Below are 21739 nucleotides of genomic sequence, written 5' to 3'. Positions count from 1 at the left end.
CAAGAAATCAATCTAAAGGCAGAGAACTTCGGGCAGCAAACGGTCTGGTTTGTAGGCAAAGAAAATGTGCTTGAACTCTGAAGTATAATGCCCAGAAGTAATGCCCAGAAACGTTGTCAACACCTTAGACTTGGTGGGCACTGCGGAATGTCTCTCCAGCTGTCGGGGGCTGAGGCAGTCTTCATGTGTGACAGTCCTGATACACGCTGGCTTCACTGAGATTGCCTCCCATACTAAGCCTAGCTGTTCGCCATAAAAGTTAGAGAGGCTTTAGGGATTTTCTTTTCGGAGGTGGGGAGGAGAAGGAAATCACAGACTTTCTAAACGTCAGTTAATTCGTACCGGACATTATTTGTTGAAAAGGAAAATAACAATAAATCAAATGTTTGAACCTTTAAGTCAACTGCCTAGGTTTCTGCTTCAAACAGAATTCCCAAAATAAAAGCCGACCCAATCACGAAATCCATGCATAGCCCAAACTGCAATGATGTTTCCGTGCAAATATGATGAAGATACCACAGTCCGCATCGATGATGGCCAAGGTGGCGGAAAACTGACTTCAGTCGTGTCGCCATTTCTCTGAGGCCATGTGACTACTGCACCACAATGGAAAAGTACTTACAATTAGACATGCGATGTTTACATTCATGATTACCTTGATTGAAAGGGGAAAAAAAAAATGTATAGAAGATCAAAAGAAAACATTTAATAAACCATTGGTTTCTGGGCGCCTGGGTGGTTCAGTCAGTTGAGCAACCAACTTTGACCCAGAGCAGGATCTCAAGGTTTATGAGTTTGAGCCCTGCATCATGCCCGAATGCTGTTCGTGTGGAGCTCACTTCAGATCCTCTGTCCCCTTCTCTATCCCTCCCCCATTCGTGCTCTCTCTCTCTCTCTCTTTCTCTGTCTCTCAAAAATACACATTAAAAAGAAAAAAAGAGGGGCGCCTGGGTGGCGCAGTCGGTTAAGCGTCCGACTTCAGCTCAGGTCACGATCTCGCGGTCCGCGAGTTCGAGCCCCGCGTCGGGCTCTGGGCTGATGGCTCAGAGCCTGGAGTCTGCTTCCGATTCTGTGTCTCCCTCTCTCTCTGCCCCTCCCCCGTTCATGCTGCGTCTCTCTCTGTCTCAAAAATAAATAAATGTTAAAAAAAAAAAAAAAAGATGCAACTTGGGGAATAAAGAATACGGGAATGATAGGTGCGTAACTGGAAGCAAAGAAAGTCTGGAGGGCTATATACACCTGCAAGCAGAGGGCCTCTCCAATTACAGGGGTCCAGGGTACTTCTAACTTTATAACCATCTACATCTATAAAGCAATTATATGTATAGAAAAATGGGTAGAACCAGGAAGACTGTTTCCCCACCCCCCACCCCCACCTTTTAGTAACTACTTCCCAAAACCTCATTTCCTCATGTTTGTCTTTCTGGAAAAGCAGCCTACGGACACTCAGTGTTGCTCCTACCCATTCAGTGGCCTGGGCAGTGGGGGCTTCCAGTCGCAAGACTAGTTTTTAGATGAATGTTGCATATATGACATAGAATATTTAACATTTGGGAACAAGGAAAAGATCTAAGGGGCCAGAACTGGAACCAACGAACACTTCACGGCGGCCTGGACGTTGATAAATGACAGGAAGAGAAGACGAAGACAGGGATACCATTCTCCAAGAGTTCCCCTTTATGGGAACACAGCGGGGCCAAAGGGACAGAAGGAAGGCTCCCCCTGAGGTAAACTTGTCTAATGCACAGACCTATACATGGGACTGAAACTTGGTGGACATAATTTAGTGTTAAAACCCTGGGAGAGGACAGAATCTCCTAAGGACCATGCCTTGATCACGGAAGGCAAATCGGCTGGGAGATGGTGCTAAGGGAGGAAATGTGTTTGAAATGGAATGGAATTCATCAGGGCCCAGTAGGAAGGATGAGGAACTGGGATGTCAGGCAAGCAGAGCAAAACAGGAAGGGAAAAGGGGGTGATTGCAGGGGCCTGGCTGTCAGTTACAGCCAAATTAAAGAGAAAAATAAGTAGTATTGCTTCTAATTTAGGCTGTGCGACTTACCTCCGAACCCAAATTGCTCGTACAGCCCGGCATCAGCTACTTCCAGGCCATGATGGAGTGGGCAGAGTCGGGACAGTGGAGATAAGAGGTTGGCTAATGAAGATGAATCATTTGCCCCTTACAGATATAGTAACGTATCCTAAAATACTTAGAAATATAGTGCATTTGGTACCTTAGGAGCTGTCTAGTATCCCCTCAGTTAATAAAAGACATCGAAGGAGAAGGAAGAGGAGGGAGAGGGGGAGAAGAGGAAGGAGAGAAGGGAGAAAGAGAAGAGGGAAGAGAGAAGAAGAAAAGACATGTTCTCTTGGCCTCACAGCCAGGATCCCTTCACACTGCAGTGGTCCTGGACCCACCAGCCCCAAAACTGGGAGCTGAGCCAACCACAGGGAGACCCTGGTATTAAACTCAAGAGCTAGTGAAACAAAAGCTCCACTTCCTAGTTCAATTTTCACTTTGATGGCTCATTTTTTTTAAAAAGTTTATTTATTTGAGAGAAAGAGAGAGAGAGGGGCGCCTGGGTGGCTCAGCTGGTTGAGCGCCGGACCTCAGCTCAGGTCACCATCTCGCAGTTCGTGGGTTCAAACCCCGCGTCGGGCTCTGTGCTGACAGCTCGGTGCCTGGAGCCTGCTTCGGATTCTGTGTCTCCCTCTCTCTCTCTGCCCCTCCCTCACTCATGCCCTATCCACCTCCGTTTCTCAAAAATAAACATTAAAAAAAAAAAAAAAAAACTTACACTCAAGAAAAGGGTCAGTAAGTGGGCATATTCGATTAATATAGATTTTGTATACACTGATTTAAAAAATAAACCCAATAATAGCCAATACTTACTCAGAAGCAAGAATCAGTACCTTATGCCTAGATTGACCTGCTCCAGCTTATTGTGGCCTGAAACAATCTCCCAAGAATAGCCCTATGGTGACTTTTTGATTTTTTTTTTAATGCTTATGTTCGAGAGAGACAATGGGAGGAGCGGGGGTGGGGGGGTGGGGATCTGAAGTGGGCTCTACGCAGACAGCAGAGCGCCTGACACGGGCTCAAACCCACAAAACGCAACATCGCTACCCAAGCCGGAAGTCAGACGCTTAAGCGACTGAGCCACCCAGGCGCCCCTAAATTTTTGTTAATGTTTATTTCTGAGAGAGAGAGAGACACGGAGCACAGGAGAATCCCAAGCAGGCTCCGTGCTGTCAGCACAGAGCCCCACGCAGGGCTCGATCTCGTGAACCAGGGGATCACGACCTGAGTCTGATCCATCAGAGCTGACTGAGTCTGAGTCCATCAAGAGTCTGATGCCCAACCGACTGAACCACCCAGGCACCCTGACTCTTAGATTTTAAAAGCAGCAGCTATCTTAAAAATTTTGCTCAGTTACAATCCCAAATACAGTTATTTGCTTTATTTGCTTTCATCAGACTCAAGAAAAAATAAATCAGTGTCTTTCTCAACTTTTTATCCGAAGCCCATATAAGCCAGTTGATTGGCTCATAGTAAAGGAATCATAAACTTTGAGGATTTTTCCTTCTTCATGACCATAAAAAGCAACAAGCAGATGACATTTCTCTTTACTCTTATTCGCCAGAAGAAGAATTTGCAATTCCATTCAAAAAGGCTCTATTTGGACCTTCCCCTGATCTCCGTTCAGGTTCACATACAGCTACAATACAACCAGTACTCGCTGCAGGAGCTGGAAAGGGTTTGAGGAACACAATTTACAGCATTTAACTTCACACTAGTCCAACTGTCTTTGGCTCCAGAAAATATGGTTAAGGCAAAGTTTGAAGGCATAACGTGGCTTGCGTTAGGATATTTAGCTCTACGTGCAATTAAGTGCCATAGAAATGGAGTCTATAAATAGTTATTATTAGACTCACTGCAGACTGAAAATAATCTCAATCTGATGCAATTATCTGGATTACCTCAACAATGAAATTCATCCAAACTGTCCTCAGCCCCAATTTTTAAAAAATTTTTTGAAAATTTATTTTTTAATTTACATCCAAGTTAGTTAGCATCTAGTGTAACAATGATTTTAGGAGTAGATTCCTTACTGCTCCTTACCCATTTGACCCATGCCCCCTCCCACAACCCCTCCGGCAACCCTCTGTTTGCTCTCTATATTTAAGAGTCTTTCATGTTTTGTCCCCCTCCCTGTTCTTATATTATTTTTGCTTCCCTTCATGTTCATCTGTTTTGTTTCCCAAATTCCTCACGAGTGAAGTCATATGATGTTTGTCTTTCTCTAATTTCGCTTAGCATAATACCCTCTAGTTCCATCCATGTAGTTGCAAATGGCAAGATTTCATTTTTTGATTGCCGAGTAATACTCCACTATATACATACATACATATATATACGTACATATATATGTACATACATATACATACATAGGTACATACATGTACCTATGTATGTATATACGTATACATATATGTATACGTGTACATATATGTGTACACATATGTATATACGTATACATATGTGTGTGTACGTATATGTGTGTGTGTGTGTGTGTGTGTGTGTGTGTGTGTATGTATACATACCACATCTTGTTTATCCATTCATCCGTCGATGGACATTTGTCAGCCCCCCAAATTTTAATGATCCTTACTGTTACCTCAATTTTCTACTTCTTTCTTGGCCCTCCCCCCCACCATTAGCAAGTCTAGACATCACTTACTAAGGATAGGAAAATATGAAATATTTCATCTCAGGCTGATCTGAGGCATTTCCCAAATAACATACATTTAAAAGCTGGGACATAGCCCCTATTTTCCCAGTTTAACCAGAGAGGAGGAATTTCTCTACATGTGGCTCATTTAAAAATCAGATACATAAGGGGCATCTGGGTGGCTCAGGGGGGCATCTGGGTGGCTCAGTCAGTTAGTTGAGCGTCCGACTTTGGCTCAAGTCATGATCTCACGGTTGAGGGGTTCAAGCCCTGCCTTGGGCTCTGCGCTGACTGCTCAGAGCCGCTGGAGCCTCTTTCGGATTTTGTGTCGCCTCCTCTCTCTGCCCCTCCCCCACTCATGCTCTGTGTCTCAAAGATAAATGTTTAAAAAGAATTTTTTTTTAATATATAAAAAAATACCATCATTTTTACATGAATGAAACGAAAACCCATCCTTCCTGTGCCCCCCACCAAAAAAGAACACATTTCCCTAATACGTTAGAATTATTGTCTCAGTCTCAGATTAGGAATAACTGTTAAATTTGCGGTCCTCGTCTACACGCTAACAGATGCAGACGTAGATCCCAACTAATTATTGGCTCCACACTACCCATCACAATAAATGCAGACGCCGCACCCAGAATTCAGTGTTCTCCACAGCAGGGCCTCAAGTGCCTCCCTGGGCTCTCCTCAACCCCTCTTCCAGCTACGCTCTCTTCTCTTGCCCAGCTTTTTTCAACTGCGTTTGCATAAAGAGGCCTACTATGTGTCCCCTTTTGGAGAGGCGTAATTAATAATTACCAACATACTAAAGATGCGGCCAAGATCTGCAGTTAGGGAAGAGTAGGCGGCCCCATTTCATCACTTTTCAAATTTTATTATTATTGTACTATTTTTCAACGTTCTTGCCCCCTCTGAAGGCTCTCCGTTCTTCAACAATTCACCATAGATTCTATTTCCTCAATCTTGGCTCGGGCTGCTATGACAAACGACCGGGGCTTAGACAACAAATGTGTATTTCTCACACAGTCCTGGAGGCAGGGAGTCCAAGGTGAAGGTGGGGGGCCAATCTGGGTCCCGCTGAGAGGGCTGTCTCCTCATCCTATTCTCACGTGGCAGGGAGCGAGAAAGCCACCCACCTGCCTCTTCTTGTGAGGTAACTAACACGATCACGATGGCTCCACGATGGCTCACCTTCATGACCCATCACCTCCCCAAGGCCCCGTCTCTTAACACCATCACACTGAGCGTTCCGGTTTCCGCACATGAATTTTGTGGGGACACTCCATGCATTGCATCCTCTGTGTCCCCCTTCCTGGTACCTCAGTCCGTGCTCCCTCTTGCCTCCGGACCTGTCACGGCCGTGCCCCTTGTCCAACACTCAGCTACAGTACGGTTTCCATGAGCTTAAGTCCACAATAAACTGTGGGCACTGTGGCCATATGTAGTTGCAGGAAACCGGGCTGGTCCCCTGAGGTGCTTAACACCCACTGCAAAGAAAGACCCTCCTCCCCCCCAACCCCTGTTCACTTAAAAGGAACTCTCTGATTTTCCCTTTCTTTGTAAATATACCTATGCATAGCCTATTATCGCTTGCATACATCCTCTTTAAATAAAAATTTTGAGTCTGAGATCATGCAATTAAGGAAAAAAAATAAATAAAACCCACTTAATCACATCTATGGCTTCCCAGTCACTAACCTAGAGCCTTACCTTTGTTTTGGTGTTGCAAGGTGGTCTGCTACCTCTAGACCAGCCCTCCTAGAGGCTGAGAAGTGAATCCAGGCACTTAATTTGCCGGAAGACTAAAGCACACTGGGTAAGGACGAAGCAAGGAGCCAAGGATCATAGGGACGGCTTGAGAAACTTTCTCTGACAAATGTAATACTTTAAACCATGACCTAGTTCCCTGAATACTTAAGCATTCTTTGCATTCCTTCCTCTCCTGGAGGACTGTTTATCAGGCACAGTTCCAAAAGGGACTTGAAATCTCGCTCTCTAGATAACACTGTACGTCCTCTTTGGTCACCACAGACTCTGCATATAGGACAAAAACCTTCTGAGCGTTCCAAAGATCTAGTATGTCTTTAATTAGTGTGAAAAGAATAACCGACCTCCGTTTTAATCAAAGCAAACCAGCTTTCTAGATCGTAACTGAGAGACCTAAAACTGCCATCGAATTGCATTTAAAGTTAACGTAAACTCTTGAAAGTTTTACAAAGAAAAACTATCAGCTACAAAACCAGATCAACTGGGGATCTGTCCCCAGTCCTGTCAACTACTTTCTCTTTAAATTTTACACACTGACTTTTGTCAGGATTGGAGAAAAGATGGTAATAATCAAGACTGATTTAGTAAACATTAGTGGGGACATTTTCTACGGGTTTTCACTAACTTTCTTCATGGAAAACAGAGCTCAAGAACAAAAATTTCCCTTTAAATATTTAGATGAACACTACAGGAGTCCGAAATTCATGTCTAAGTGCCGAGTCACTGAATTATACACCTGAAACTAACGACACTCTGTTAACTGGAATTCAAATAAGAACTAGAGAAAGACAGAGAGGGAAGCTCATGTCTGAATATTAAACATGTCATTTCTAAAATAATGAAGAAAAATTCATCATAGAGAGCCTGGCTGATTCTTAGCAATTTCCTATAGTTGACAAACAAACCTATCTCCACCCCGGCCCTCCAATGTACTACAGTGTACATCGACTTTAAATGCAAAGCAGATAGACCACATCTAAGGCTGAACTTTGCACAGCCTGCAATTTGTTATGGGTATGGAGTAAAACTGTTATCCAAATGAAGGATAACTTCAAACCGAAGTTTGTTTCTTTCTCTCTCTCTCTCTTTCTTTCTTTTTGAGAGACAGAGCACAAGCAGGGGAGGGGCAGAGAGAGAGAAAGAGAAAGAGAGGGAGACACAGAATTCAAGCAGGCTCCAGGCTCAGATGTCAGCACAGAGCCCGACGCGGGGCGTGAACTCCCAAACCGCGAGATCATGATCTGAGCTGAAGCCGGACACCTAACTGACTGGAGCCACCCAGGCACCCCTCAAACCAAAGTTTCTTAAGACGCATTCTACAGTTTGCTAACTTAGTGAAAAATTATCACCCAGCACTGAAAATGTAAAAAAAAAAAAAAGATTAGAAGCCATTAGAGACATCAATAATCCTATTTTATGCATCACAACAATATATATTTTATGGAGTCAGGAAATCTATCAGGGGTGCAATGTCTTAAAAAATGTCTTTAAAAAACAGGTTTTAAATTAAAATGGTCAATATCAGGGAGTGATGATAGAAAATTGATCCTTGCTGCAGACCAAGCCCACGGTGTGTAATGGCTCAATTCAGTATAAAATCATGTGCTCGGACACGAAAAATGGCGAACCATAAATCGTCCCCTGAACAAAACAGAGGGCAGGCAGTGGAGACGGAAAAAATCACAAAGGGTCTTCTTTGAAAGTAAACATTCCACGTTACCTAGATTCCTTGCCTACAAGTGGAAGGAACGTGAGTCAACCATCAGAGGCTTTCATTGTAGGCGGACCCGATGCGCTGGGGTAAAAGTCCCTGCTGTAGGGGCGCCTGGGTGGCGCAGTCGGTTAAGCGTCCGACTTCAGCCCGGTCACGATCTCGCGGTCCGTGAGTTCGAGCCCCGCGTCGGGCTCTGGGCTGATGGCTCGGAGCCTGGAGCCTGTTTCCGATTCTGTGTCTCCCTCTCTCTCTGCCCCTCCCCCGTTCATGCTCTGTCTCTCTCTGTCCCAAAAATAAATAAACGTTGAAAAAAAAAATTAAAAAAAAAAAAAAAGTCCCTGCTGTATACAGCAGTGGGTCCGATAGCTGTTCAACTCACTGGCATCTGTTCTACCTAGATTTCTATTAATATTCCCTCGTTTCCACTTTGTCCACAGCCACGACCCTAAGTTGCTTATACTTGGCCTTCCCCTAGGCCCCCCACCTGCACCACCCAGTGATCCTGGATTGCACCCAATGCCATGGTCTCTGCTCTGACAGGGATGGCTGTTACAGAAATGGTATTGGTCTCATGGGAGTCCTCCGTCATTGCCTATAAAGTCTGCTGCAAACTTCTTTTTCACAAGTCCCAAGTTGTTACTACCAAGTGATGTTCTCCCTTCGGAAGATCCTCTCTGCGGCATAAACCGCGGCTCGGCAGGGTACATTTACAGCGATAGACAATGAACTGCAACCTACACCACGAGGGGAACGTTCTTGCCTGTCCCAGGTACCCTGCAGGCCAAGTTTTGACCGCTCGGGTACTGTGGGCCGCCCGCATGCAAACCTATGCCCTGCACCCAATCCCCACTGGGTCCTGAGTATCTGCTACATCACCAGATCGTGCAAATGTTATCTGGCACCACCTCCCGGCAACACCCTTTCTGGCCTCATTCCCCACCCGCCCCCCACCCTCCCATCCACCCATTTACGTGGCACCTGCATCTTCGGTTCGTTCTTCACGAGCGGCCCTCCCTGGCTCTCGGCTGCCGGTGCAGCATCCCCAACAAGCTCTATGCAGCCTGCTGCTTCCATCTGCCCCTTACAAGCATGCAGCTCCTTTATCTGCTGGTCCCTCTGGCCTCCCAACTCATGGCCTCATGCACCTGCAACACTTTCCAAGACGTTTTCTCCCTACGGCAGCTATCTTGACAATTCACTGAGAAGACATGTACCAAGTAATGGCAATTCTTCTATTTTCTATCCAATTTAGTTGACCCGTTTTTATGGAGTGTTTCCTAGAGGGACCCTCTGCCCTCACTCAGACTATCAGGTACTCAGATAAAGCTGAGTGTTCTCATCTCTCTGTTTCTCAAAGCATCTGGACCAATTCCTCTCACCTGCTAAGTGGTTATGGAACACCTACTTTTTTTAATGTTTATTTTTGTGAAAGAGAGACAGAGTGCGAGTGAGGGAGGACAGAGAGGGAGACACAGAACCCAAAGCAGGCTCCAGGCTCCGAGCTGTCAGCATAGAGCCTGACATGGGGCTCAAACTCACAGACTGGGAGATCGTGACCTGAGCCAAAGTTGGACGCTCAACCGACTGAGCCACCGAGGCACCCCTACACTTGACTATTTTTAATGCAAGTTATTACACACCAAGAAAAATTAAGCTTAGAACGTAAGTGGGTCTGCTTCCCACTTTTTTATATTTACGTACGTATGAACTCACCATTGCCATGGCAGACCAGGGTAATGTGGTGTCCCTGGTGTGTCGATGGGGACCCCCAAATGTGGGGCAACCAATGGGGGGAAGCCGGTGGCACGGGAAGGTGGAAGGATTCACCAAGGCAGAACAAAGGAGATAGGAGTTTGTTTTTAAAAAAAAAAAAAATTTTTTAATGTTTATTTCTTTTTGGGAGAGAGTGAGAAAGAGGGAGTGTGAGTGGGGAGGGGCAGAGAGAGAGGGAAACACAGAATCCGAAGCAGGCTCCAGGCTCTGAACGGTCAGCACAGAGCCCGACGTGGGGCTGGAACTCACAGACCTCGATCGTGGCCTGAGCCGAAGTCGGAAGTTTATTAAATACACTGCAGGGGAGCGGCGGGCAGGAGAGCAAAGGGGAGATGGTCTGCAACAAGGCAGTGGGTGATGGCTGTATTTAAAGGAGGAAGGTGAGGAGGTTTGGGGATGTGTGGAATCTTCCCTTTTTTGGTAACTGTGCCCGCTTGTAAGTAGCCCCACTGGTCAGTTAGAGCCCATGGATATTTTGAGGTGGGTCGCCTGGCGGGCCTGTCTGTATTCAGCCCGGTGGTCCCTGTGGGCCCTTGTGCCTCGATCAAGTTTCCACTGCTGAAGTTTGTTGTCTAAAAGCGGCCTCTACAGGTAACACTTGAGATGTAAGATGTAAACCACAGGCTAGCTATTGTAACTGATTACATTTTTAGCCACTCCCTTAATGCTTTTAAGTTACTATAATACGAATAAACACAGCAGGAAATTCCTTTTAAGAAAAAAGAAATCAGTAAGCAACAGATTTGTGCACATGTGGGGAAACTCGAGTTTTAAACAGAAGTGACTATTTAATCAGTAGTCCTGGAAACAAGAGGTAACCAGTATGGCAAATAAATTTGGATCTCTCCCTCCAGACATAGAACAATTCATTTCTAGCAAGTGTGTGGAAAGGAAAGCTTGTGACTTTCTTAGTCCTGAGCTCTTGGGGTTCTTTCTTTCCATCCCCCGTCCTGGCACCGTGCCTGGAGTAGAACTGAGAGTAAAGGCATGTTTATGGAATCAAGACTGAGTAGTCACATGACGAGCAAGGCCAGAACCCTATTCTGATCATCAACGACTTGGTTAGGTTTTAAGAGTTCTTCAAGGATTTCTGCACCAGCTGAATACCATAAACTCAGCCCTCAGCTCCTTTCCTCTTACCCGGCACGGCAGAGGTTTTAAAATTGACAAATGAGGGAAGAGGTTTAAGAGGCTCCGGGTGGAAATGAAAATGAACATTGACAAGAGGCTCCTCCTTGCTCAGAAAGGATAATGGCATGGAATTCAACATGTATTTATCCTGAATAGGATAACATTCCATTTAGAAAAGCCTCTGCTGGCAGCACACTTCTTCTCAACGCAGTAGAATCAAGGACGGAATTATGTAGGAGGAATATTTCCCTTTATTTTCTCCTGAAAATGTGAGGGGCGGAATACCGGCTCTTCCAACATCATCTGAAACGCTCCCTCCCACCCACACGGGCTCTAACCTCGGTCAGTCTCTGCTGTCATCTTGGCCTGGACCACTTCTCCCTGGCCCTCTGTGGGCCCCTATAGCCTGTACCTCCTTCCTTAAGGCAATGCCAGCCACAGCAGGCAAATCAGAATACCTGGTGAGCATTAAGGTGCTGATTACCTGACCTTTCAGTTGCCCGGGATTCTGCTTCAATGTGTCTAGGATGTGAAAGTTACCAGGTTACTCAATTGTGCAACCCGGTTCACAATGTCTGCACATTAACAAACAGAAGATCAGCCAATAAGTGGCAATAATCCTCCCCTTCTTAAATTCTAGCTTGTCTCATTTACAAATCAAACACTTTGACATTTAGTAAGTTGGCATTTACTAAAACCGGAATTAAAGTTAGGCAGAATGAAACCACAAGGCTGTCCATACTCCACCCTACTTTAAAAAAAAAAAAATTTTTTTTAATATTTATTTATTTTTGAGAGAGACACAGAGCATGAGCAGGGGAGGGGAGGAGAGAGAGCGAAACAGAATATTAACCAGGCTCCAGGCTCAGAGCCTGACGCGGGGCTCGAGATCACGACCTGAGCTGAAGTCGGACGCTTAACCGACTGAGCCACCCAGGCGCCCCACCCACTCTGCTTTTTAAAAAACATCACAGACAAGCTGCCTGGAAGACAAAAACCTTTCAACTCTCATGAATCTGCGTATTAAGAAAAATCTAACATGGTCTGGGAAAGACCTTGTAGTTTCTGTGCTTTGAGCACCTATCTTTTTTCTGGGAAATCACATTTATTCCAGTTAACAGAGGAAGGCTCTAGCTTGTGATGGGAATGAGAACAGAACCCGGGGCGGGGGTCTTCAGTCTATTGTTTTCCCAGGAGTGGAATTCTGCCGCCCCCCAGTCCCAGGTTCCAACATTTCATGGATCAGAAGTATGGAGAAATTTCTGGCAACTAGATGACTTTAGATTGTTCCCAGGGGAGAAATTTTACGATTGCTAAAGTAGATCACTGTCCAAGTAAATAAAATTAAGACTGTTTACGAATTTGGGAAAAATGAGTAAACACAAGCAGTACTTCGGCCACTTTTTTACTTTTTTTTTTTTTTTTAACGTTTATTCGTTTTTTCGAGGGGGGAGGGGCAGAGAGAGAGGGGGACACAGAATCCAAAGCAGTCTCCAGGCTCGGAGCTGTCAGCACAGAGCCCGACGCGGGGCTCGAACTCACGGACCCCGCTATCATGACCTGAGCCAAAGTCGGCCGCTTAACCGACTGAGCCACCCAGGCACCCCACTTTTTACTCTTTAACTTGCTTTTCCTTATTTTGAGTAACTTTGAGGTGGGGTGGGGGAGTCTTTAAAAATTAACAGTAAAATAAACCATAGCCTTTAATGTTCTGGAGACCAGTCTGGTTCGTGATCGGGTGGCATGGAGAGGAAAAGCATATGGCTGATATACGTAATTAAAAACACATCGAGGAAACTCAAGTGCCAACTTGGGTGCAGAGTAGCAAATATTAGCAAATCTGCCCTGCACTGAGGCAAATCATCCAAAAACTCGTGATCTTCAGAGTGGGGATACAGAGTGTCTCCCTGGAAGGTAAATTTAGCAAGGGCTATCTAAATTTTAAATGCATATAAATGCTCTGAGCAAGCAATTCCACCTCCAGAAATCTATCCTAGAGACACATTTGCACACATACAAAGATATCAGAGCTAGGATATTCCCTGTGTCAACTTAACAGAGCAAAAGACTAGGAAAATGTCAATGTAAACACAGGGGACTGGTTAAACTTTTACTGCATTTCAACCCATAAAGGGAAAATTTATGTAGCCATAAATAAGAATGGGGGTGGGGGGTTAAGGGGCACCTGGGTGGCTCAGTCCAATGAGTTCAGCATCCGACTCTTGATTTTGGTTCAGGTCATGATCTCATGGTTTGTGGGTTCAGGCCCTGTGTCGGGGTCTGTGCCAACAGCTCAGAGCCTGGAGCGTGCTTCGGATTCTGTGTCCCCCCCCCCCCCCATCCCTCCCTTACTCGTGCTCAGTCTCTCTCAAAAATAAACATGAGGGGTGCCTGGATGGCTCAGTCAGTTAAGCGTCCGACTTCGGCTCAGGTCATGATCTCACAGTCCATGAGTTCGAGCCCCACGTCGGGCTCTGTGCTGACAGCTCAGAGCCTGGAGACTGCTTTGGATTCTGTGTCCCCCTCTCTCTCTGCCCCTCCCTGCTCACGCTGTCTCTCTCAAAAATAAACATTTAAAAATTTTTTAATGAAAAATAAGACATTAAAAAGTTAAAAAAAAAAGAACAGACGACTTGATCTCAGGGTCTTGCGCTCAAGCCCCACATTGTGTAGAGATTACTTAAAAAATAATGGACCTGTTCTTATTTATATACTCTACATGCATAAAGCTTCTGAAAGAACATGCAAGAAACCACCAACTTTGGTTTCAAACTATCCACAGTGAATGCTTGGTGGCTGGGAGGTGACAAGAGACTTACTTTTCACCAAACTCTACAAATCCAAGTTTTCAACCATTAACATTTTTAGAAAAATAAACATTAGGGGCTCCCAGATAGCTCAGGGAGAACGCGGGACTCTTGATCTCCGGATTGTGAGTGCGGGCCCCACGTTGGGTGTAGACGTGACTTAAAAAAAAAAATCTTAAAAAAATTAAACATAAATCCTATTATTCAATGATTTTAAATAAAAATCATTTCAATAAGAATAAACAAGGACTTTTGATCTTATGAAGATGTTATGATTTAAGAATGTCAGATTATAGTCAGTTTTAAATAACTCAATTATTCATAAGTAATATGAATGTATGGATAATTGAAATTATTACAGATTATTAACATCTTCCCCTAATCCTTTTTCGAGTTGGAAACAAAACACTGACCATACAAAACCCTACCCTTAGGGTCTCTAAAAAAGTGCTAATTAGCAAGAAAATAACCCAAAATCTAAATAGACAAGTCAAATAAATATTACAGATTTTTAAGATTTCTCTTAAATAAGCTTGCACATTTATAATATATAGTGCTTCTCCTTCCAAACTCAGCTTTTTTCATATTTCTTATTATTTTAAAATAAAACATTCTAAATTATAATTTTTTCAGGTGTAAGACAATGAAGTGTTGGGTTCAAGGATATTTTATAGCTTTGTTTTTTTCATGAGATAAAAGGACTGATAAATTTTTCTCAGTGCTATAAATCTGAATTTCTTACTTCCCGAATAGACTGTCGCATACAGAATCACAGAGGCCAAGGATGTGCACCACTGAGCTTGGTTTGCCTTTCAGTGGTATTCTAGAACAGTGAGTTAAAGCTGATGGAGAAAAAGAAACAATTTCTTAATACCTTTTTAGTATATGTGCTACCGAAGCGAGCACTTCATAATACCTTTTTAAAGCAAAACATTTTACGGGTGCCTGGGTGGCTCAGTTCGTGGAGTATCTGACTTCGGCTCAGGTCATGATCTCGTGCTTCACAGGTTCGAGCCCCATGTCAGGCTCTGTGCTGACAGCTGAGAGCCTGGAGTCTGCTTTGTGGATTCTGTCTCCCTCTCTCTCTGCCCCTGCCCAGCTCATACTCTCTCTCTCTCAAAAATAAATAAAGCATTTAAAAAATTTTTAAAAATAAATAAAGCATAACATTTTGTTTTATCAATTATCCTATAAAATACCAAATGAGAATAATCCTTATTCGCTTTAAATTTTTTTTTCAACATTTATTTATTTTTGGGACAGAGAGAGACAGAGCATGAACGGGGGAGGGGCAGAGAGAGAGGGAGACACAGAATCAGAAGCAGGCTCCAGGCTCCGAGCCATCAGCCCAGAGCCTGACGCAGGGCTCGAACTCACGGACCGCGAGATCATGACCTGGCTGAAGTCGGACGCTTAACCGACTGCGCCACCCAGGCGCCCCCTTATTCGCTTTAAAGGGATCTGAGGTAGAGGCTAGCTGACCCAAAGTGGACTCAAAAGCATACACTGTCTGAGGCCTGTTCATCATAGAAGGAACTATTTCAGGAGGAAATCTCCACTGATCTCACACATCCACTAGGCTACAAGGCTAGTAGGGATTGAAGGGTTGGCATGGCGGTCCCCACAGGCTACCTATCCTAAGCGATTGTCCTCACACCCACATCTCCTGTGCTCTACTCAAAAGTAGTGCCTCTTGGAATCTGGGAGAAATCCATAGGCACACAGGTAGCCTGTATTCACAAACCACCACTCTGTTAACACATAATTTTCTCCTAGTCATTCTAAATTCTGGCCCTTTTATTTTAAAACTGGTGACATCATCACAGTAAGGTCATTTTCTTCCTCAGTTCCCATTTTGTAAACAGAAGCCAAGTGGGAGAAAGCATCCTACCTCAGGCTGGGAAGAATTAAGAAATGCAGCTGGCCAACTCAATTGTGTGCCCTCATGCTCAGAGGGCAAAGACATCCTTAAATCTACCAATCAGACAATGGATTCTTCTACTTGAGTACATCTTTATGTTCTGGTGATTCACAGCTCTTGTAACCAAATGGAAACGCAACCAGAAGGAGTGAAGAGTCTCCTCTCCCCACCTGCCAGGGACACTGGCCTCACCGTTGCAACTGACCACTGCTCCGTTTCCAGCTCTGAAGTCATTGCTTGAGCAGGAAATACAAGAAGGATAATTCGGAGAATTATGATTGTCCAAACTTCGCTTGGCTCAAGAAATCAAGATTTAGAGGCATTCACTTTCGAACGTCCCCTCTCTGTAAAGACAGCTTTCCTACTATTTTTCCTTTCTGATCTTATACTCTAATAAATTTTTGCCTGCTGCTCAAAAAAAAAAAAAAAAATTCAAGATTTCCCAGAAACTTTAAGTAAATGTCATGTCTACATTAACATCTGAATAAAAAAATACTCTTTCAAAGACAAACTTTTAAAAAGCAGATGATTGGGGCGCCTGGGTGGCTCAGTCAGTTAAGCGCCCGACTTCAGCATAGGTCATGATCTCACCTTTTTTGAGTCCGAACCCCACCTGGGCTTTGCATGGACAGTGCAGAGCCCTCCTGGGGATTCTCTCTCTCCCTCTCTCTGCCCCTCCCACATTCACACACAAGCACAAGCGTTCTCTCTCAAAAATAAACTTAAAAAAAAAAATTGTGAACAGATCCTTACACTTAAAGCCCTCCCATATTAAAAAAATAAAATAAAAATAAAAACAGATGATTGGGGCTGCTGGGTGGCTCCGTCGGTTAAGCGACTCTTGATCTCTCCGGCTCAGGTCATGATCTCACAGTTCACGAGTTCAAGCCCTGCATCAGGCTCTGCACTGACAGTGCGGAGCCTGCTTAGAATTATTTCTCTCTCCCTCTCTCTACTCCTCCCCTGCTTGCTCTTTCTCAAAATAAACAAACTTTTAAAAAAATCTTTAAAAAAAAAATAAAAATAGGTGATTGAGGAATATGAGGCTTCATTTACTAACTGCATTGGGGTAGTCTGAAATTCCTGCCCCTGCAGTGGCCAAAATGGGCAAGTCTCAAAATTAAAACTGATAAATAATTGATCAAGCCAATTCCCCCCAGAATTTACATATATAACATTGTAAAAGATTGAAAAGATTCCATTTTATTGAAATATACCAGATAAACCCAGGACTTGTGCTTCAGTGCACCTAAATGTTAGGGTTGAGTAATCAAGTTTTAACACTCCATTTGACCTGATAGGAGTGATATTCAATTAGTGTAATGTCTTCTAAGAAGTACTTACTCAGTAAATGGCTGATGACTAAAATTAACCACAAAAAAAGAGAAAGTAAACTGGACTGCTAAATAGGCAGCATGCATGTCATATAAACATCACTGAGATGGAAAAAAAAAAAATCTGTAAATAGCCTTTAATTTGTGATCAGCATCCTAACAGGGAAGGGGGGGGGGTTGTATTAGTCTAAACCCCCAAATGTCCACACACGCAATCAAGAAAGCTCAAGATGTATTCATAACTAATTCAACCTAGGAAGTGGTCTCACTTGAGCCCCTTGCATTCACAATATTTTGTGCATTTGCAATTAAAGACAATTTGAAATTGCAATGCGAACAAGTCACTTTATTTCTAGAGAAATAGAAACCAAAGACCCCAAAGAGTTTTTGCCAAAACAGTCACTTGGTCTGTGAACAACCTGTGGTTTAGTCACTGATACAAGAGGCAGATCACGACAATGAGATGGTCCAAGGTTAAATTGTAGAAAAAGTAGCATCCAATCAAAACCAGGGAGCCAGTACATCCTACACGCCAGGCAGCATGTCACACATGGGGGGGGGGGGGGACACTTGAGCAAAAACACACATACGGTCCCTGTCCCGTGGAGCATTTACAACAGCCAGGAGAACACTTAGTCAAGTCACTAAACCTACAAATGTGGAAACTGCTGGAAGAAGGGTGCTACAGGAGCCTGGCATGGCGCACAGGATTACTCGAAGGTCAGCAACTAGGGTTTAACAGGGCAAAGAGGGGAGGCAAGAGCTCCGTGCTGAGTCATTCTTAATTAGGGAGTCCTTTCGAAAAGACAGGTTTTCAAAACCTGAGTAATAAATTTTGCTAGCTGAAATGAAAAACGACACCATTTTCCAAGGAGACATGTAAGTGTATTGATTTGTCTCCAAATTGATAACTGGGCAGGATGCCAAAGAGTTCAATGATATTCTAGATGTTATTTAAGTAATTTTTTTTAAAGGAGGTGGCTTGGCTGCTTCAAGACGGTGGCGACTAGGAAAGAGGGTGGATAGGATTACGGAAGGACAAAAAAGAGAGCCAAAGGAATAGTTCTTAAATGAACGAATTCAAGTTTACCAGATTTATTTAACAGATTAGGTATCCTATTTCAGCATGAACTGTTAAGATAACCTGAAGCAGTAAAAACCGAGGGGAAAAACGTCCCCAATTGCAAGCTTTTAGTAATTACAGCTTAAAACTACTTTCATTACGGGACTCTAAATACTGCTCATGAGGCCATTTTGGCAGTAGTCGGCATCAAAAGGTGATGTACGGTGAGTATTAAAATGAGAGTCAGATCTCAATAGGATAGTACCTGACTCAAGCCTAAAGCTTAGGCACCTCTTAGAAAATTCGATATTCCAGGCAATTGGTACTTGGTACCACCTACAGCTCTAGGGACCACGGGTTTTACAAGTAGTTACAAGTTAAACGCTAGAGGTAATCTAATTAAGAGCACTCTCTCAGCCCAAACTAGACTAGGACAGCTAAAGAGGTCACAACGATGACATCACAGTTGAGAGAAATTTACCTAGATTTCAGGGCGGGAGGTTGTTTTTCACACTGTAAACATCTACACTTCCTGATAACTCTTAAAGGTCCTCATATCCTATATCCTCAGATACAACACATAGTATGTCCCCTTTTTTTTTTTTTTTTTTTTTTAGTATTAAATACGATTATCCACCATCTTTCCAGAAGATATCACAGGACAGGTTAGGTGCCGCCTTGCTAATGAACGCATTTGCTGAAAAATAGATTATGTAATAAAAACAAAATACAACTACCCGAACAAGCCAACGTACTGGCGGCTGTAGCCGCCAAGAGTAAATATTTCAGCCTTCGTGACTTAAGGCTATAAAATACAAAATTTCCAGGAGGTTCAGCACTGCCTTCACAGACATGAGTGCAAGGAATGAATGCTCGCTTACGCCTCTGACCGCATCCTTTGAGAAGTTCTCACTTCTCCCCCAGTATTTGTTTATCCAATTGAGTCCACGGGCAATGAACTGGGCGAAAAGGACGACGCTGCCTTGTCTGCGAAACCTGTCATTCGTTTTGGAAGTGCAGCGTCTACCCAGGTTTTCTTTGGCTCGGAGCGAGCTACACCCCAGGCTTTCTCTGCATCAGGAAGGCGGTGTCTGCGCGAGCGCTGCGGCAGCAAGACTGGGTACCAAACCCGGGCCGCTCCAGGCACAGCTGGTGCCAAGGACCATACGCGGCGGGGAACCCACGGGTGGCTGGTCCGCCCGGCTGCGACACGGGTCCCGGCCCGACAACAGTTGACTTTCCACATCCGGGAGAAAGAGGGGCGGGGGGCCCAGGACCCTCGGTCGATAGGTCACTTCCCCCTCCCCCCCGGACTCCCCCACGCAGCTCGTGCGTCTCGGGCTGGGTCTCTCCCACCGGAAGAGTGCGGAGAAAGGCTCGGTTAGCGAGGGGCGGGGGGCGGATTTTATTACTGCGGAAGGCGCAGTCGCCTCCTCCGGGGACCCACGACAAAGATGCAAGCCCGCCGCGCTCGCTGCTGCTCTGGTCCCACCCCCGGCGCAAGAGACCCCGGAAAGCTAGAAAGAGGGGTGCGTGCTCCCGAGTTTGCAAATGGGCTGGACGGGCCGGGAAGTTCTCGCAGGCGGAAATCAGAGGGACCACCCTCCACCCCCCACCCCCGGGCAGGTGGCCCGGCGCGCCCGTACCTTGGTGGCGGGGTCGGCGGCGGCGATGGCCGGATCCCCCTGCGCGCCGGGAGCCTCCTCCGCCGCAAGGCCGCCGGCGCTGGGCTCGGGCTCGGCCGGCGTCGCGCTCCCTGCCTCCGGCTGCTCCGGGCTCCGCTGCTCCGTGGAGCTCCCGGCACCCATGGCTCTCCTGCGGTTCTCCCGCGCCTGGCTGCCCGGTTACACCTTCCCCAGATCGCAGCGACGCGGAGAAGAGCGAGAAGCCGTGAGCCCGCGAGGTCCCAAGAACGTCTTCCTCTCCCGCCGTCTTCCTCCGAACGCGCCCAGACTGCGAATGAACGAGACGCGCTCGCGGCAAACTCCTTAAAAGAAAAAAAAAAAAAAAAAAAAAAAAAAAAAAAAAGCCACCTCTTTGCCTCCTCCTCCTCCTCCCCCTTGTTTTTCCCTCGCTTCATCACATGAGCACAGCCCCAGACACGCCTTACAGCAGCATCTCCCCCCAGGCTGTAGGACCCGAGGCGCAGCCCGAGCCTCGAGCCCAGGTCCAGGCGGGCAGCCCACCCCGACCCCTGGGCGCTTCCCATTGCTCAGTGGGGACGGGAGGAAGACCCACGGTTGCAGGAGGGGAGGGGAGGGCAGAAAGCCCCCCGGGGCGATTGGGTTTACTGAGGTTTATTAAGTGATTGAGAACCAGAGCTGCTGCTGCAGCCCACTTTCCATTCGCCCAGAAGCGAACCCCGGTCCCCAGTAGCTTTCCTGCAGACAGCGTTATCCTCCCAGCGTTAGTTCTGCCTCCTCCCCGGTAGCAGGAGAGAGGCAAGCGCTCCTCGCCTTCTGCGGAGTCTGACCATATTAGGACACCTCACGTGGCCCGAGCTGGGAACCGAGAGGTTAATGCAGTCAGGCCACGGATGAGGTGGGCCAGGCGGCCCCACGCTCGCCTATCATCCGGAACCAGTGATGTCAGGCGATGCCATCAGCAACGCGGGCTGCCCTCCTTCCCTGGGGAATTCGGGAAAGGGAGACGGTGACGGGAAATGAGCCTGTCCTCTCTTTGAGGGCGTGATGCCGGAGGTACAGGCCACTTGTCCCTCGCGCCATGCGGAGACATGACGACGTAGATCTGTTCCCTTGCCGTTGGTAGCTCTCCATAGGTAGAGGCTTTAAATAAGATCAGCCTAAGTGGCTTGCATTCTTATCCGTCATACTCTTGGATCTAATGCTTGTTATATGAAGGTAGCAGGCAGCCAAGCCATATTTGAACGAAATCGAATCTTTAGCTGGATTATTTGGCACATAAGCATGAAGGTGATGGGGCCAGTTTTACCTGGCAACTAAGTGCCTTAGTTTTCACAAATAGTTGGAGGAATGAAGACACTCGGGTTGTCAACACGAGATACCAGATGAATATCCTATACCCAGATTTTGTACGAGTTAGTGGAGAATTGATGCAAGCGGTTAGCTCAGCAGTAGAATATTTGGGGCCTAATTAACTGTGGGGTACAGTATGACGGCACACGATTATCCGGCATAACATTTTTCTCAATTTATCATCTTTAGTTGAAGAAGTACCTAAAGGCCACTTTCTCTGGAATATATCCCGCAAGAAGCAATATATTTGCAAAATGGTGGGGTTTTCAGAATTTTTAAGCATTCCAACCATTTCAACTTAAATGTTTACCACTTAGAAAACATTGCAGTACTCACTATGTGCCAGGCACCATTCAAAGCACTTTGCATATCTAATCATATCTAATGCTTACAACAACTCTAGGAGGTAGGTGCTATTTTTCTCATCTTACCAATGGCGTGGGGGAAAAGTGGGCCCAGGGCAATTAAATCAGGTGCTCGGCATTTCAGGCAGACAC

At 45.5% G+C, this 21739-nt stretch overlaps 1 protein-coding gene across 1 annotated transcript in view; it reads right to left on the bottom strand.

Moving 5' to 3' along the window:
* Nucleotides 1-20215, bottom strand: part of AKAP12 (A-kinase anchoring protein 12) — a 102960-nt gene extending 82745 nt beyond the window's left edge. The window contains exon 1 of the mRNA XM_043592613.1: nt 19893-20215. Coding sequence (XP_043448548.1) covers nt 19893-20054 — 162 coding nt within the window. The 5' untranslated portion in view covers nt 20055-20215. The remainder of the gene's footprint in view (nt 1-19892) is intronic.
* Between the last annotated feature and the right edge of the window lie 1524 nt (nt 20216-21739).

The sequence above is a fragment of the Prionailurus bengalensis genome, chromosome B2, assembly GCF_016509475.1.
Source record: "Prionailurus bengalensis isolate Pbe53 chromosome B2, Fcat_Pben_1.1_paternal_pri, whole genome shotgun sequence".
In the NCBI taxonomy this organism is placed as follows: Eukaryota; Metazoa; Chordata; class Mammalia; order Carnivora; family Felidae; genus Prionailurus; species Prionailurus bengalensis.
This window is presented reverse-complemented; position numbering and strand designations above follow the sequence as displayed.